Source organism: Tenrec ecaudatus, chromosome 8, assembly GCF_050624435.1.
Source record: "Tenrec ecaudatus isolate mTenEca1 chromosome 8, mTenEca1.hap1, whole genome shotgun sequence".
Taxonomy (NCBI): Eukaryota; Metazoa; Chordata; class Mammalia; order Afrosoricida; family Tenrecidae; genus Tenrec; species Tenrec ecaudatus.
The window spans coordinates 139,465,836-139,483,968 of record NC_134537.1 but is presented as its reverse complement, the minus strand read 5'-3'; the positions used below and the strand labels follow the sequence as shown (position 1 = coordinate 139,483,968).

At 40.5% G+C, this 18,133-nt stretch overlaps 1 protein-coding gene across 5 annotated transcripts in view; it reads left to right on the top strand.

The window, feature by feature from the left end:
- Positions 1-18,133, top strand: part of CLCN3 (chloride voltage-gated channel 3) — a 97,404-nt gene that overhangs the window by 55,331 nt on the left and 23,940 nt on the right. For all 5 annotated transcript variants that reach the window (XM_075556882.1, XM_075556880.1, XM_075556884.1 and 2 more), the window contains 5 exons: positions 5,677-5,834; positions 7,279-7,378; positions 10,019-10,206; positions 13,858-13,980; positions 15,073-15,279. In XM_075556882.1, the coding sequence (XP_075412997.1) occupies positions 5,677-5,834; positions 7,279-7,378; positions 10,019-10,206; positions 13,858-13,980; positions 15,073-15,279 (776 nt within the window). The remainder of the gene's footprint in view (positions 1-5,676; positions 5,835-7,278; positions 7,379-10,018; positions 10,207-13,857; positions 13,981-15,072; positions 15,280-18,133) is intronic.

The window sequence follows — 18,133 nt, the reverse complement described above, 5'->3', positions numbered from 1 at the left end:
CTCCTGTGTAAAGGCACTCATTCTGTGGGCAGGGAAGCCCAACCCCTGTGTTAGGTCTCAGCACTGCCTTCTAATCATGGTCTGGGCACTGCTTCTTTGCCACCTCTGCACTCGGGGATCTCGGATACAGCTTCACTTCTGGTTCTTCTTTCTGGTGCTGGTGAGATTCCTACTTAAATGGCTTCTTTTATACGCAGGAGCCCTGCAAAACTGACCAGTCCCCTCTGTTAGAGTTCACACACCTGACTGTACAAATCAGGCATTACAAAGACTGGATAGAAAAGCCATGCCAAGTAATTTCTCTTTACCACCTAATTAGAGTTTCCCTTATGGTCTTGGCAAATTCTATTCTCTTTTGCCCAGAATACCTACTTCTTCATGCCTCCATAATTTATATCTTTATGAATCCCTGTTTTCTTTAAGACTGATCTCAAAAGTCTTTCTCTTTGAAAAGTGGACTGCAACTTTTTCTACACATTTGATTTTCCTTTCTTTCTGTTTTGTGTTATACATGTACTTGCTTTGGTCTCAGGCTTTAAGCACCCTGAAGTTATGGACAATATTTTTATTTTATATATTCTACACTACCTCAAAATATCATTTAAATAGAAAATTCTTAATAAATGTCTTTATTTGAGTTTCATTTGTGCTACAGACCACATCAAAGGTTGACAAACTATGGATCATGTGCCAAATTTTGCCCTTTGCTTGATTTGTAAATAAAGTTTTATTGGAACCCAACAATTCCCATGCATTTGGGTGTTATCTTTGATTCTGTTCTACTATGATGCCAACAGTTGAGTATTACCAAACAAATCTAAAATATTGCTTTTCTGATTCTTTATAGAAAAAGGTTTCCTGGCCCCTGCTTTACATTATGAGCGCATTGGCAATGATGTGCTTTAGTTTATCACATAGCAATACTTACTTGGTACATTATTTTCATCTGCATGTTCGTATTAGGTTCCAATACAGTAAGCTCAATATGCAAACTGTTTATGGGATAAACCTATGGATTAAAATGCAGTATTTTGTAAGAAGAATGTCTAAGTAACTTAAGCATTTGGCACACCTCATTCTCAGTTCTGATAAAATATGATTTTTTCTCCCAAATTGGTTTGAAAATCAATATGGTAGTACATGCAAAAAACTGAGTGTGTAGTGGGTCTTAGTACCATTGCTCTATTTCCATCAATTTTTTTTTGTCCTGAAAAGTGACTAATTCTACCAGATTTCAGTTTGATTATACTTGAATGGTGAAACAATATAAAGCATTTGTGCACATATCAGAGTGAGGAAAAATAACACAATAAAAATGATTTTTCAAAAATGGCAAGCTTCCTTTTACTTCCCATTTCTAGGTACACTCGGTGACTGTAGATCAGATGTTTTGCTATCTCTAATGCTAGCTGGCTTTCAGGGGCTTCAATAGCCTCTTACAGAAACCAGAGCTTGTTACCTTGCTGTGGTGAGAGGAAGGGTGTTTCGGAATCTGGAGGAAGTTAGTGATCTGGGGTGTCCTGTTGAATGTGCTTGAGTGAATACATGTGCTTGGATGATACAGAACAGCTGATGTGATAGTGTTGAATGCTGGGGCCAAAAGAAAGGCTTTGTCTTTGTATGAATAGGATTCAATTAGAATTAAACTTCAACTAACATTTCTACTTATTGAGCTTAACAGAGTATCTTTCCATGTCATATTATTACCAGAACTGTGAAATAATGAGCCATTTCTTATTTTCACATGGGGAATGAAAATTTACTAATTTACATTAGATGATTGAATTTATAATTCTCTGCCTTTGAGTATTAAGAACACATTAGATATAATTATTGTACAGCCTATAATTGTACCCATTCTTATAATTAAAAGTTAAGCTTTCATTTCTAAAAGATATGTGCACATGGTAGAATAAGTAACATCAAAGTATACATTAACTATACCATGTTAAATAAACCTTCTATTTTTGACTTAATCTCCTATTACCGGCATCTTCATCATATATCTTTCTTGATATTTTATATATACTTTATGTGTGAGTGTATTCCTCCTTTTTATAAAAACCCATTGCTGTTGAGTTGATTTCGACTGTAGGACAGAGTAGAGCTGCCTTACAGTAGACTTTCTAAGGTGAGGGCGTCATGGTTACCTATTGGGTTGCGATCCACAAGATCTGCTGCAGTTCCAAGCCACCAGCCACTCCATGGGAGAAAGACAGGGCTTTCTACTCCTGTTAACAGTGACAGCCTTGGGAATCCCTGGGAAAGTTCTGCCCTATCCTGTAGGGTCACTATGAGTCAGTGTCCACTTGATGGCAGTGAGAATCCTTAAGAAGCAGACTGCCATGAAACCCTTTGCTTCCGTGCAACAGGCGGGTTTGACCCATCAACCTTTTGGTTAGCAGCCAAGTGCTTAACCACGGAGCCACAAGGGCTCCTTTATACGCAAATGACTGCCTGTTTTATGCAGTGTTCTACTCATTTTTTAATTTAAAAATTGTTCTATCTCAATACTTTGAAGTTGACCTCCTCTTTGGCTACTGAGAACGAGACTACAGTTAAATTTTATATAGATTATTATGGATTTGTGCAATTACAATTTCAGGGGAAAATGTCTACAGAGGATTTGATAGGTTAGAGATTTTCTGCTTATTTTAAACTTATGTAGTTTTTGTCAAATTGTCCTTCCAGATGGTCAAAGCAATCTGTCCTTAAAATTTTGTGAGAGGATTTCCTTCTTTGTGACCTTGCTAACTCATTGCACTAGTAAACTGTGCCTTTATCAATTTGATAAAAATTATGTTATGAGTTCTATCCGCACTGCTCTTTATGTGTTGGATTGATCCTTTTTTAAATGTTTAAAAGCCTTTTTAAAGCTAGCTGTGTGGATTGTAATAAACTATGGACAATATTGCAAAGAATAGGAATTTTAGAACACTTCGTTCTGCTCATGTAGAGTCAACACAGATCAAGAAGCAATCCTCTGAACAGATGCTGTATGGTTTAGATTCAGGAAAAGTATATGTCATGGATGTCTTCTTATACCATTACTTGTTTAATCTGCACACCAAGCAGATCATTTGAGAAGCTGGACCATATGAAGAAGAATGTGTTATCAGGATTGGGTGAGGTTCATTAACAACCTGCAATTGTCAGGCGATATAGTCGTGCTTGTGAAAGCAAGGAGGACTTGATGCATTTACTTTGACGAAGACCAAAATCTGTAAATTTCAGTGTACATTGGAACTCAATGTAAAGAAATCCCAAGTTCTCACAACTGGCTCAATAGACATTGTCATGATAAGTGGAGAAAATACTGAAATTACCAAGGATTTCATTTTATATGGATACATAATTAATGCCACAGGAGCAGCCGTCAAAAACTCAAAACAATCCACACACCCCTCCGGGGGCAAGAACAATGGAAACTCTGGGGGAGGGAGACAGTGGTTGGTGTGAGACATGGAAATAATAATGTATAATCTATCAAGGGGTCACCAGGACGGGGTGGGGGAGGGGGAAAAAGAGGAGATGATACCAAGGGCTTAATAGAAAGTAACTGTCTAGAAAAAATGATAGCAACATATGGACAAATACGCTTGATACAATTGATGTATGGATTGTAATAAGCATTGTGAGAGCTCTCAATAAAATGATTTAAAAACAAAAGCAAACAATGTATCACATGGTACAGATCTGCTGCAGAAGACTTCTTCAGTGGTGATAGAGTCAAGATGCCGCTTTGAGGACTACCATGTACTTGACCCAAGTCATGTCGTTTTCAATTACGCTGTGTGTTTGGGGGGCTGGACAATGAAAGCTGAGGAGACTTAGTGCATTTGAATTATTATATTGCTGTAGAATATGACATATGTTATGGGCTGCCAGAAGGACATACAAATCTGTCTTGGAAGAAATATAACTGGAGTGCTACTTAGAAGCAAGGATGATGCTCTTTTGTCTCATGTACTTTGGACATTGCATAAAGACATCCTGGGGATTGTAGCTGACCTCTCTTGGATGCACGAGGGAGGAGAATTGTGACAAAGCAGAAACCAGGCAGGTCCTTACCCTTCATCCATGACACACTGGCCCCACAGAACTCGCAGGCAATACTCAATGGTTAAGGGGTTTTATTAGGGAAGTTAATAGGTGGTCACATGTCAGGATTAATGAACAGTAAGGATCTTCTCTTTGGTCCACAGCAGCACCTTTTCTCAGCCAGCAGCCAGGTTTCTCTCTAGTTCTTAGCCTCTCGGCCACGTGGTTCCCTTTGGGCTCTGCCTCCATGGTCCAGGAAGCCAGCCCGCTTTTCTGCCTCACAGTCTCATACTCTCAGTTGCTCTTTGACCCTTGCCTCTGCATTTGGTGTCAGCCTTTGCTCTGTCCCATAGTCCCTGTGCCGCAGAACTCTGGTGCCTCTGGTCTGGGCCTCTGCCACTTCAGACAGATCTCCCATGGGCTCCCCGGTGGCTCATCTTCCTTGATGGTGCTGGGATTTCTACTTCTGCTTCCAAGGTGTCTCTTCTACACAAAAGAATGGCCTTGACAGAGGTGTGATTTTTGTCTTTCAGCAGGACTCTTATCTCCAGGGAAACAGTGGAGATGGATTGGTTCATAATGGAGACTCCATACAGCCTACCTTAATCCTGCCCATTACTGTAACAGAAAACTCCCTCCTAGGAGGGGTTAGAACCATAGGTTTAGAACAGGGGTCCTCAAACTCTTTAAACAGGGGACTAGTTCACTGCCCCTCAAACCCGTTGGAGGGCCAGACTATAGTTTAAAAAAAACTAGGAACAAATTCCTGTGCACGCTGCACATATCTTATTTTGAAGTAAAAAATCAGACTGGGCAAAAACACCCCGTGGGTCATAGTTGGAGGACGCCTGGTTTAGAAGCTAGAATTTAATAATCCCCACTTAAGGGATTATGGTTAGAAGGACTATATTAACTGAATCTATCTCAGACATCAGGAGGGGTCGGTTTTGGAAAGATGGTCACGCTCAGTAAAGCAGAAGGTCAGTGAAAATGAGGAAGACGCAACAAGGTGGATTGACGCAGTGGCTGCGACAGTGGATACAACAGTGGACCGAAACAGCACAAGTATGCTGCGGCAGCGGCCCTTATCCCAGTCTGTAGTTCACACTCTGTTCTTCAGAATCAGCTTGATGGCATCTCATAACAACTTGCTCTACTGAATAATAAATTCTAAGTCAAAGTTCTCTTTTGCTGGGGCATCAGTGGCAATTGAGGTTTGTTGTCATAGTATGGACTTTACAAGGGCATGCCATAATTTTTGTTTTATTTCCAAGCTTAGTGTTCTTTTCTTAACACTTTCCTCTGTCTAGTGAAAAATAGTGCTATCTCTGTATGATTTGCCAATGAAGGGGCCCTGGCGGCATCGTGGGTCCCCGCAGGGCTGTGCCATCTGCAGGGCCAGCAGTTGGGGACCACTGTGCGCAAGGTGAAGCTTTCTACTCTCCGCAAGTGTTGTGGTCGTGGAACTTCCCAAGGGCCCTTCTCTCCGGCCCTGTAGGGTCACTGTGAGTTGCCGTCAACTCAGTGGCAGTGAGCTTGTGCTTTGTGTGTTACCAGTGAACTTGTCGGAAGGTTATCTTGTCAATCATGCTTTTCATAAAGCGTTCTAAACCATCTGTTGGTTTTGCTCGGTAGGCACTCATTACACAATGACAAACGGAGGTAGCATCACCAGTTCTACACATTTACTGGATCTTTTGGATGAACCAATTCCAGGTGTTGGTACCTATGATGATTTCCACACGATTGACTGGGTACGAGAAAAATGTAAAGACAGAGAGAGGCATCGACGGGTAAGTATCCTCAGTGATCTATTTTTAAAACAGTACATAATCAGATCGTTTGATGATCTATTTCTGCCAGTGATTCCGGCCACCAAAATATATGTTACACAGTGAAGTAAATTTGTTTCCCCTCCCCGTTCCAGTGAAGTAAATTTAATTAAGTTTTTGTATTTCTTATGTAACTGTATGAGCGGTCTTCAAAAAGTTTGGAGAAGGATTTAATTATCTTTTCATTTCAATTTTTCATGAACTTTCTGAAAACTTTCATGGTATATTTATCCTTATATTCTTCTCTATATAAAGGGGAGCATATTTTGTCAACCTTGCTTTTTTTCTCCGATAGTATTACATCTTACTTAGTCTTTTTTAGTGATTGTAAAATTTATGCAAATGCACTTTATTTCCCCAGCACTATGTCTGTGAACATTTAGGCCATTTCTATTCTTTCGCAGATACGTGTGTGCATTTGGCATACAGTATCAAGTTGGCTCTGTAAATACCTTCCTCCGATGCCGTTCACGCTGTGAAGTAAAGATAACCACATGGCTCCGTTTCAAAGCGACAATTATCTTATGTACTTCTTGAGAATAGGCCATATTGGTTTGTGACTAATTTTTTGAGAAATATCTTTGTTCCTAAAGAATGATGAACTATGTTTGGTTGCTTTTAGTATCATTCAACCTAAAGTGGAACCTTTTTAAAGGAGCCTTGCGGTTTAAAGCAGACTAGATGCTTCAAATAGGCCAGGTTATTGAATTTCAGCTGTAGCTCTCCTTCAGGACAAACCTTCAGGCACTGAAGTTTCCTGGATTTTTAAAAGAACAACTCTGATACAATAGAAGTGATTTCGGCTATTTAGGACAGGTTTAGAAGTGCATTCTTGTTAAGAGGAGCAGGGATTGCCTTCTTTTTTCTGAATAGGGGAAATTTGGAACGCAAATAAAAACTCCCTTCAGCTCCTTTACTGTAAGACTGTGCTGCTTCTGCATTATACACGATGGCGGCAGGAGTGTCTGCATCCGTGCAGTGGGCCTCTGCAGACATGCCTATTTACAGGCCTGCCTTTGGTACAGGGCCTTTGTTCACACGAGTGCCCCACACTGGATGTATCGGCCTTGTTCTTTCTGCTCTTCATTCATTGTGACCTTTTGAAAGGCTGTTGTGAACGAGTAGGCCAGCCAGTAGCAAACACTTCACATCGCATTTTTATTACTATAACTGTGTGTGTGTGTGTGTGTCTGCTACAGTTGGTTGGGTTTCACTTATTTAAAAACAGCACAGGTCAAACTTCCATTGCTGTCAAACTTCCAGAAGTCCTTGGTAACACGGCAGCTCTCTGGGTAACCACTTGTCAGTGAGCATCCCGTGTCTGGCATTTTGGAGATGTTCCATTCTAGAATTGTAGCTTCCATTCACAGTTTGAAAACTAAAGCATAAACATTTCTAATTTCAGATCAACAGCAAAAAGAAAGAATCGGCATGGGAAATGACAAAGAGTTTGTATGATGCGTGGTCAGGATGGCTCGTGGTCACACTAACAGGATTGGCATCAGGTAAAGAAACATTTGAATGAATGAGCAAATTTAATTCAATTTTTGAAGAAAAATTTTAAAGCAGTACTTGTCCATCAGAGGCCTGAACTGTCAATCCAGTACAGTTCTCTCGCTCTACTTCAGTTATGAAAAGTGATACTGGATTCTGTAAAAAAATATTTGTTTCCTTTAGAAAAATATTCCTTAACCATTAGACATGGAGGCAGGAGGCTCCCGGTCTCATGTTGACTCGGGCGCTTACAGTGGCTTTCCAGCTAGATTGATCTTTCTCATTGAGCTCATTTTCGATGTCTGTCAAAGAAATCGTATGAACCTGATGGCCCATAAAGTGTGTTTTGGTTTTAATATAATACCAAGAAGACCCAAACCTATTGCCATGGAGTTGACTTAGACTCTTTTTTTTTTTTGTACATTTTATTAGGGGCTCATACAACTCTTATCACAATCCATACATATACATACATCAATTGTATAAAGCACATCCGTACATTCTTTGCCCTAATCATTTTCAAAGCATTTGCTCTCCACTCAAGCCCTTTGCATCAGGTCCTCTTTTTATTTTTTCCCTCCCTCCCCGCTCCCCCCTCCCTCACGAGCCCTTGATAATTTATAGATTGTTATTTTGTCATATATCTTGCCCTGTCCGGAGTCTCCCTTCCCCCCCTTCTTTGCCATCCATCTCCCAGGGAGGAGGTCACATGTGGATCCTTGTAATCAGCTCCCCCTTTCCAACGACTTAGACTCTTAACAGGTAATATTTATTGAGTGCTTGCTGTGTGTCATGCTCTGGTTTGTTCTAAAACAGCGGTTCTCAACTTGTGGGTCGCCACCCTTTTGGGGGTTGAATAACCCTTTCACAGGGGTTGCCTAAGACCACCGGAAAGCACATAACTATTTCACAGTATATAATTACATATTGTTTTGTGATTAGTCACTCTGCTTTAATTATGTTCAGTTTGTAACAATGAAAATACATTCTGCATATCAGATATTATAATTCGTAACAGTAGCAAAATGACAGTGATGAAGTAGCAATGAAAATAATGTTACGGTTGGGGTCCCCCCCACATGAGGACCTGTCGGAAAAGGCTGCGGCCTGAGGAAGGTGGAGAACCGCTGCTCTTGAAGCTTTCCAAAATGAACTCAGCGTCATCAAGTCCGTTCTGACCCACCGTGACCCTGTAGCGAGTGGAACTGCTCCCCGGGGTGGCCAAGGCTCTGCGACTTCCTGGGTGCCGATGGCCCATCTTGCTTCTGTGGCTGGTGGTGGGTTCAAACTGTTGACCTCTGGGTTAGCAGAGCAATGATTCATCTGCAGCGCACCCAGAACTTTCAAAAGCTTTCCATGTACTCAAACCCGATGGCACAAGTGATATGCTTATCAACAGTTGGCAGATGGGGAGACTGATGCAGAGAGAGGCTACGCAACATGCTTGGATCCACACAGTTAGTAAGTGGACAAGCTAAGATTTGAATTCAGACAGTCTAGTGAGGTGGAAAGGCGGTGAAACGAGGAAGGCGCTCGACAAGATGGGTTGACACAGTGGCTGCAACCCTGGGCTCCTACATGAGAGCAGGTGAGGGTAGCACAGGGCCGGCAGGTTCCATTCTGTTGTACATGGAGTTGCGAGCGTGGAAGCTGACTGGCTGGCACCTGGTGGTAGCAGCAGCAGCAGCTCAGGAGCCTGCAGCTTTAACCACCAGGATGCACAGAGTGCTCTCAAAGCCCGTGCACGTGAGACTCCAAGAGATAGCAATTGAAGATCTGCAAGCAAAAGTTAAAGACTGCTTCAGTGATGTTCCAATTCCATTGTGGGAGATTATGTCCAAAAGAACACAAAGAGGACGAACATTTGTGTGGAGCACAGAAGAAAGTATGATAGCTCTAATTGGCATGGACAAGGTACTTGACTAAAGAGGCCTGGTGTGCAGTGGATTACACATTGAGCCACTAACTGCAAGGTCAGCAGTTCAATTCTACCAGTCACGCTGTAAGAGGAAGATGAGGATTTTTGCTCCGGTAAAGATTTGTTATCCCAGAAATCCACAAGAATATTTCTCCTCTGTCCTGTACGGTCGCTATTACTTGGAGTCAACTTAATAGGGGTTTGGTTTGGTTTGTTGTACTTGAATAGTTGGGGTTGTTTTTAATTTAAATTTATTTATTTATTTTTTAGTTGGGGTTTTTTTTATGGTAAGTAAAATCCAGCTTTTTATCATAAATGTGTGTGCTTTTTTAATAGTGTATCAGTCAGATAATGTTTTCCCCACTGCTATTTAAGGAAAACACTGCCGGTCTGTCTGTTTTATAATTTGTAAATGCTACAGGACATTAAGTGTGGTTGGTTCACAGCCTTTTTGATCTGTTGATTAATTCTTGAGTTGAAACATACTAATAAAGTCCTGACTTCAACGATCAGATTTATGAACCTTCTGGCGAGCCTTTTGAAGATTGTTTTAAGTGACCTTTGAAACACTTTTGTTGGATCACAATTAATTTGATGTTATAAACCTGTTTATAGCTCTAAGTGTTATGCTCTATATCCTTGTGATACTTTCTCTCAACCTCTTGATACTTTTTTGGGGAAGTCTTCCCTAGATAGAGGAATTTATTTTACTAGCTCCAGTGTGTTTTTACAGGAGCACTGGCTGGATTAATAGACATCGCTGCCGATTGGATGACTGACCTAAAAGAGGGCATTTGCCTCAGTGCGCTGTGGTATAACCATGAACAGTGCTGTTGGGGATCTAATGAAACGACATTTGAAGAGAGGGATAAATGTCCACAGTGGAAAACATGGGCAGAATTAATCATAGGTCAAGCCGAGGTAAGCCGTCTACAGTTAATTTAATTATAGAATTAACCACATATTATGTAATAACATCTTTTTATTAAGACCTGATAGGGAATCATGATGTCAGTTTAGATGGTTGCAATCTACATTAAAGAAAGAAAGCAAAAATACACGGCAGCAATAAAGAAGCTCTGTCCTAAGATTTCTTATTCGTTAACTATGCAGGAATATACACATGTACTGAGTTAGAATATATGATTTTCTTTCCATGTGAGTTGTGGTAAAGCCACACAATAAATGCTCTGTGTAACCAAAAATGTCCATATGAAGCCAAGCTATTAAAACTTTAACCTGGTCATCACTAAGATCGACTGAATTATTAAAAGAAAGTATGGTTTACCAAAATTCTGTAAAATGACCATTTAAATGTCATTTCCTTGAAGAAGCTACATTTTCTTTGTGACATTCCGGAGTTTGAGTGATTCTTTTACTACTCTTAATGTTCTGTAATGAAGTTACTACCATTGCTGAACTTGAACACTCATCAGAATGTATCTGCTTTTAAGATGAACAGTATGCTATTTCTCACCTGACCCAATTGAATTGCCTTTTGGGTTAGCCTGGGTTGACTAGAGAAACAAATTCATAGACACGCATATGTGTATAAGAAAGAGTTTTATATACAAGAACAATTGAACATTGAGAAAACATCCCAGCCCAGTCCAGATCAAGTCCATAAGTCTGGTATTAGCCCAAATGTCCGATACCAATCTATAAAGTTCCCTTCAGACTTACGAAACATATGCAATGATGCCGAATGCAGGAAGATCACAGGCCAGTGGGTGAGAAGTCTTGTGGATCCAGTGGTGTTATAAGCATCTCAGTGCTGGCAGGGGTCTCCACTTGGCTTCTCCAGCCCCAGGACTGCATCAGGGTAGGTCCATATGGCTCTTCTTCAGGGATGTCTCGCAAGGAGTGAGCCTTGTCAGTGGAGAGTCTCCAAGGAAGTGAACTGAGCGAGAGAGTGTCTCACGATTCCAAGGAGGAAAAACAGGAATTCCCAGAATCTTCAGGAGAAGCCCATGCCCATACAGAGGCCTCATTGACTCTGACCCACTTGACAGACTAGACTCCACCCCTTCATTCTTAATCCTCTCAAATCTCAAATTGACACCAGATTATGTAACTACCATGGACCACCTCTTGTCAATTTGACACTTGCACATAACTCTTTAAAATTTTCAAACAAATAATAAAATCATATCTGTACCTACCAGGATAAAACTAAAATGCATATAATTCAATATGTGTCACCCTCATTTAAACATAATATTCTATAAGTGAACAAAACAAAAACATCCAATGAATATATTCCAGTACCTATGAAAGTTTATAAATCAGCCACTCATGCCTTTACCTGCCCCATTTTGGGTATCTGATTTTTATACTACCCACTTACATCAACCCAGTGCTATGAGGAGACACTCAGCTTCTTTGATGTGAAGAATCTTCATTCCAGTTGGAACCTTGTGAAATCTGCTTCCATAAGCAAAGTCAAATTAGGACAGGCAGTCCATAGTTCACATGCTCAAAAATCTTCTCTTCATCTGGTCGGGTTCTGGTCACCTTAATTTGGGCTGCCTCACTTAGCTTCACCAGGGTGTCTATTGGTCTCCTCGCCTTTAGACCATGGGCTCATCACAAATTCTCAACAAGCCTAGCTCCCGTGTGCTAGGTCATGAACTTAAGACCAGTCAGCCCACTCTTATCTTCTCTTCTAGTTCCTTGTAAACCCCACGGGTGTCAGTGGCCAAGACTCAACCCGTCTCTTTATTGCTGCATTTCTCTCACTTCCACTCCACAAGTGGATCCAGGTAGTCCCCTAGCAAGCATTTCAGGCTGCCCACAGGCCTCCTTTCATGTTCAGTCCTAGAGAGGAGTTGTCTTCATGGTCCCAGATTTTTTCCAGTTTCTGACAAAAACCATTAGAATTCAAACTTCAGAAAGCCAAAGAGTTCCCTTTTCTTCATTCCTGAACAACAACCCCTTAGGTGAGATGCTTCAAATACAAACACCCCGAGTACTGCAAAGCACCAGGTGGGACATATCTTTTCAAAGCCTTCTTTGCAGGTGTGTCCTAAACCCATTTAAGGATTCAAATTTTAATGGCTCAGGGAAAGTGGGCTTATAAGCTCTCTATTTTCATACTTACCAATAATCCTTTCTATCAATCATTCTATAAACAATAATAAGCATAAGAAATCAGTGTAAACAAAATAGAATCAGATACTAAACTCAATTCTTAAAAGTCAAGTTCAATCCTTATTTAGCTTATGTTAATCCTTTATCTAACCAATTCTATTGATACAAAATATGGGATTAGTTCTCTGAAAGCATCAAACCAGAGTCAGGCTTTCTGTCAGCCATTTTGACCTTCTGTCGGCCATTTTCTCTAAGCAGCATGATTTCTGAGAAATTGAAAGGACGATTTCCACCACTAAGCTCAAATACACATTAATCACATTCATTAACTCCATTTCAAACAGGGATAACCAAAGACCATAACCAAACATTATAAAAATTTTTAACATCCCATATTCTTTCCAGAAAGTAACCCAGTAAACCGCATGGACATATCTGATTTGAGGCTATACAAACACGTCTAGGAGATGAGGGAGATGTCAAACAGACATCCACTGTCCATCTTTGACTTGTTTCTTTAGTACCCCACTCCTGGTACCATAATGTGCTAGTCTTGGTTGACTAAAGAAGCAAATTCATAGACACGCATATGTGCCTAAGAAAGAGCTTTATAGACAAGAGTAATTGAACATTGAGAAAACATCCCAGCCCAGTCCAGATCAAGTCCATAAGTCTGATATTAGCCCATATATCTGATACCAATCTATAAAGTTCTCTTCAGACTCATGAAACACATGCAATGATGCCGAATGCAGGGAGATCACAGGCTAGTGGGTGAGAAGTCTTGTGGATCCAGTGGTATTGTAAGCATCTCAGTGTTGGAAGGGGTTTCCATGTTGGTTCCGTCAGCTCCGAAACTCTGCCTGCCTCAGGGTAGCGTCATGTGGTTCTTCCTCAGAAGGGAGTGAGCGTAGAGAGAGAGTGTCTCCGACCTCCAAGGAGGAAGACAGGAGTTCCCAGAATCCTCAGAAGGAGGCCATGCCCACACAAGGCCTCATTGGCTCTGACCCAATTGACAGACTAGAGTCCACCCCTTCACTCTTAATCCTCTCAAGCCCCAAACTGACACCAGGTTATGTAACTACCACACCTTTTCATTAAATTCAGAAGGATTGCAGTGGACTAAATCTGAGTGGTTAGCCAATGCAATTTTGTGTCCACTACTGTTTATAACCTTGGTTTGTGGGTAGGCAGAGATTGGAGCGCAGTTGAAGTGCCCTTGGTAATAATGTTTTAGGGATCAGAAAACAAGTAGGAAAAACACTAAATTGGTTTATGGCTCCTTGGTGTGAAGAGCAATCTGTTTTGGCACACTCAAGTAGTTTGTTAATATAAAGCTTTTTTTAATTGTGGAGATAAGTTGGTTACAATTTTATTTATTTATTTTTGGTTACAATTTTTAACAAAGCTCTTAAACAGCAAAAATGTGCTTTAGAGACATGCTCTAAGTGAAAAATTCACACTATAAACTTTGCTTTTTAGGGTCCCGGTTCTTACATCATGAATTACATAATGTACATCTTCTGGGCTTTGAGTTTTGCCTTTCTTGCCGTTTCCCTAGTGAAGATATTCGCTCCATATGCCTGTGGCTCTGGCATTCCAGAGGTGAGCCTTGCAATATGTAGTTGTCATTAGCCATTTAGCAATTGTTTTGATGCTCAGCTTATCAATAGAGGGGAAAGTAATTGTTCTGAGAAACTGGTTTGAATTATGAAAATTTTAAAGATGTAAATGTCAGTTGATTATGGACACTGTTGAAAAAAACATCTTACCAGGAGTCATTTCATCATTTACTGTGGAGGTGGAGTTCCTCTTCTTCTCATCCCTCATATAGTGGGGTTGTTAAGCCAATTATCACCAATACAGAATAAATACCAAATGCCTAGGAAAAATATCATGTGGCCTATAATGTTTTAATTGATTAGTTGATAATTTTATTACATTAACTCTCTTTTCATAACTGAATTTGGATTATAGAAATTAATGATTATTTAATGTGGCAGATTATACTTATAAGTACTTATTACTTTAAATGTTTGATTATAACCATTTCTTATCAGCAGTAATTTACAGATGAATCTACTTAGAACTTGTCTTGATATGAATACATTTTCTTTCTTCCCTCTTTTTATTTTACTATTCTTAAATTATTATTGCTTTTTCTAATGAAATTCTTAAAAAATGGAATTGCAGTGGTTTTTAAAACTGTACTAAGAATATTAGGTAGCAATACTAATGGAATTGGCAGCTGTCACTCATTCTTTTTGATATATAGAAAAATACCCATAATTGTCATATTTTGGGAAAGCATAATGTTCTCCTTGACACTGAATAACCAGGCCGTATCAAGTATTTAGGTTAGTTCTACATTAGAATGACCATAATTTTGCCTTTTCCTGGTTATGCAACTCCATTCCTTCAAATAAAGGCCTCTAGTCACTTTAAACTGGCCTGTTGTTTTAATTTTGTTCACGATATAGGGTTGCCTTCTATCCTTGCTTGGGTAGGGACTTAGAATACGATACAGATGTATTTCATGTAGCAGAGTAGATAAGGCTTTTGAAACTTTTAATTGTGCAGTTATTCTATAATCTGCAAGTAGTTTTGTGACTGAAGCATAATGATCACTCAATGTATTATGTTAAAGTCTCATGTGTTTAAAAGAATATTAAGATGACTTCATGTTTTCCTTTGTAGATTAAGACGATTTTGAGTGGATTCATTATCAGAGGCTACTTGGGCAAATGGACCTTAATGATTAAAACCATCACTTTAGTGTTGGCTGTGGCATCAGGTCTGAGTTTAGGAAAAGAAGGGCCCCTGGTGCACGTGGCCTGCTGCTGTGGAAACATATTTTCCTACCTCTTTCCAAAGTATAGCACAAACGAAGCTAAAAAGAGGGAGGTAAGTTTCTCAGTGTTCATGATATTAAGAATCTGTTGCAGACTTAGTCATCAAAGGATTTCTGAGTGTAAAGATCACATTTGAGATTAGTTTATGCCTCTTTTTCCTATTTTGGATAATCTCCAAAGCCTTTCGAGAATCCATTGCAAGTGCTGAAAGGCTCATCTTGTATTTTTGAGAAGCGTTAGCACAGTGGCACCCAGTTCATAACAGTAGAAAAATAAAAGTGATGAAGTAGCCATGAAAATAATTTTATAGTTCCGGGGTGGGGGGTGGGGTCACTACAACATGAGGAACTGTATTAAAAAGCTGTGGCATTAGGAGGGTTGAGAACCACTGCTTTAGCAGTAGGTTAATCATTGGGCTACTAACTTGAAGGACAGTAGTTCGAACCCACTAGCCTCAGAAGACTGTAAATCTCCTGGAGAGATTTACAGCCTTGAATACTTCACCGAGCAGTTCTGTGTCCTGCAGGCTCAGCCTGAGTAAGCATCAACTCAGTGGCACTGGGTTTTGTGTTAGCAAAGCTACCTGGTATCCATTGGGTTTTAGTCGAATTTCCTTTTGTTTTCATTTTGCCATAGGCCTTTCCCAATCTGAAGTGTTTTAAAAATGTAATATTATTATTTTTTAAATTCTCACCATTATGGGATTTATGAGGGGATTAACCTCTTAGTATTGAGATCAGAAAGGTTCCCCATAGAGCCCTTTGGTCCAGAGCACCTCTTCCCAGCCATGCCTGTAGCATGCTCTGGTATCTGTCTTCCAAGCCAGGCCTCTCTTGGTTTCTGCCCTCTCAGCTAGTGCTACCGAGTTCTTTAAGCACTGACCCACTGACACTCCACTCAGCAAAGCCTGCTCCCCTTTATGTACCTGGAGGCACCCCCTTGCACAAGCAAGCCTTCCACCTCAAGGTTGCTCACTCTGGGCTAGTCTGCCCACCGCTCTGTCCTGGGTTCACGGTGCTGCCCATCCTGCCCTGCTCCATAGTCACCGCTCTGTTCAGCTGCTTTGGGGGTGGGGTGGGGGTGGGGGTGGGGTGACGGCTCTGTCGACTGGATTGAGGAGACTCAGCTGGAACATTGTTTTTTACCGTTACATCTCATCATCAGTATTTCTCCGAACCAAAGATGCTAACTGCCGAACACCCTCTAGGGAGTAGAAAGTCTCATCTTTTCCCCCGTGGAGCAGCTAGTGATTTCAAACCACTGACTGTGCAGTCCAGCGCGGGACCCAGTACGCCAGCAGGGCTCTTTAGGGATTTCTTCCGGCTGGAGGAACGGCAGCTGTGTTTTCCTCCAACGGCAGTGTTTGATGCCAGCGAAGGTGGGGTGTGCATGTGAAAAGGTAAAAGAGCACCCAGTTCTGGGAGGAAGCTCCGAGGGCTGAGAACCTCTTGCTTGCTGTTCAAACCAAAGATCCACAGTAACATGGACACAAGAAATCCTATTTGGTTAGAGGGAAATTTCCTTTGCTCCCCCCACCCCCTAGGCTAGCCCAGGATCTTGGAGGAGACTTGAACTTCCTATCCCCAAACCCCAGCTCACGGCCACCCAGCTGATTCTACCTCCTGAGCATCCCCAGATGTTCTCGGTTCACTCTGGGTATTTTCTAGACAAAAACTCCTGATAGCTCTCGTGTTTAGGAGCCCCACATGAACCCCTTTTTGATTTCCCACTCTAGATCTGCAGCCTGACATAGTACAGGGGGCTTGTTGTAGGAACATTCCATTACCTTTTAATTCAGTTTTTCATGAATTTTTTTGAAGTCCCCTCAAACAGAGACCTTTGAATTTTTAAGGGGTGGTTTTTTTTGTGTGTGTGAAACATCTTATTTAATACTGGAAACTCAAGGGTCAAATGTCTCTGACCCCTACTGTCCCATTTTATCATATAACCTGGTGACGAAAATCGATAATTTGTAAAGGTTTATTTTTCAATTAAAATAATTATTTTGTTTATTTGAATGTTAACATTAAAAGACTGTCTATATGTTGGCTGTTGATATTCTAAAAGTGGAATACTTTAGAGCATCATCGCTTACTGATTATATTCCAATCGTATGATATATAATATATATGATATATAGAGTACACTATGTACTATGTAAAAATAGTTGGCATTATTGATTAATTCCTAATAAAAACATATCTGGCACTGTAGCTGTTAAATGTAGAGTTGGGAATTCAGTTACACAGATGTGTATTCTGTACTTCTGTTAATGGAAAGAGAACAAATGAGGAAGTTCCATGTGCTGCTTTCTCCCAAATGAGCAGACTGTGCATTCTAAAGCCAGGTTGAGTTTAATTTAAAAAATCATTATTTTTAATTTATCAAACTTTTATAAAGTACTTCCTGGAGGCCAGTCGCTTGTTCTAAGCACTGTATATGTAGTTCACTCAATTAATCCTCGTGAGGTAAGTAGTATTTTCACATCCCCATTTCAGAGAAGGGGAAACAGGCACAGAGCAGTTACTTAATTGACTTGCCCAAAGTGACACAACCAGTAAGTGGCAAAACTAGTATTTGAACCCTGGACCCCGACTGGAGTCTGTGTGCCTGTCATCATGTATCATTTGTAGAAATGCCCCTTGAGAAGTGTGACTGAGGAGTATTCTGGGCAGCCTCAACTACAGTTCCTGAAGGAAAGTAGTGAGAAAAAAAGATTCTCAGAGAAATTATTACCAATAAGTAAGAGTCCTGTGAGCTTACATGCATAGGAACCGGGCAATAGCAACGTGACAAAATAATAGTCAACAGACAGACACAGAAGACGTGTGAATGTTTCTGTCGTGTGAACGTGCTGAATTGTTGAAGTTCCGATTGATCTGCTTGGTGAGACGGGGGCACAGTGA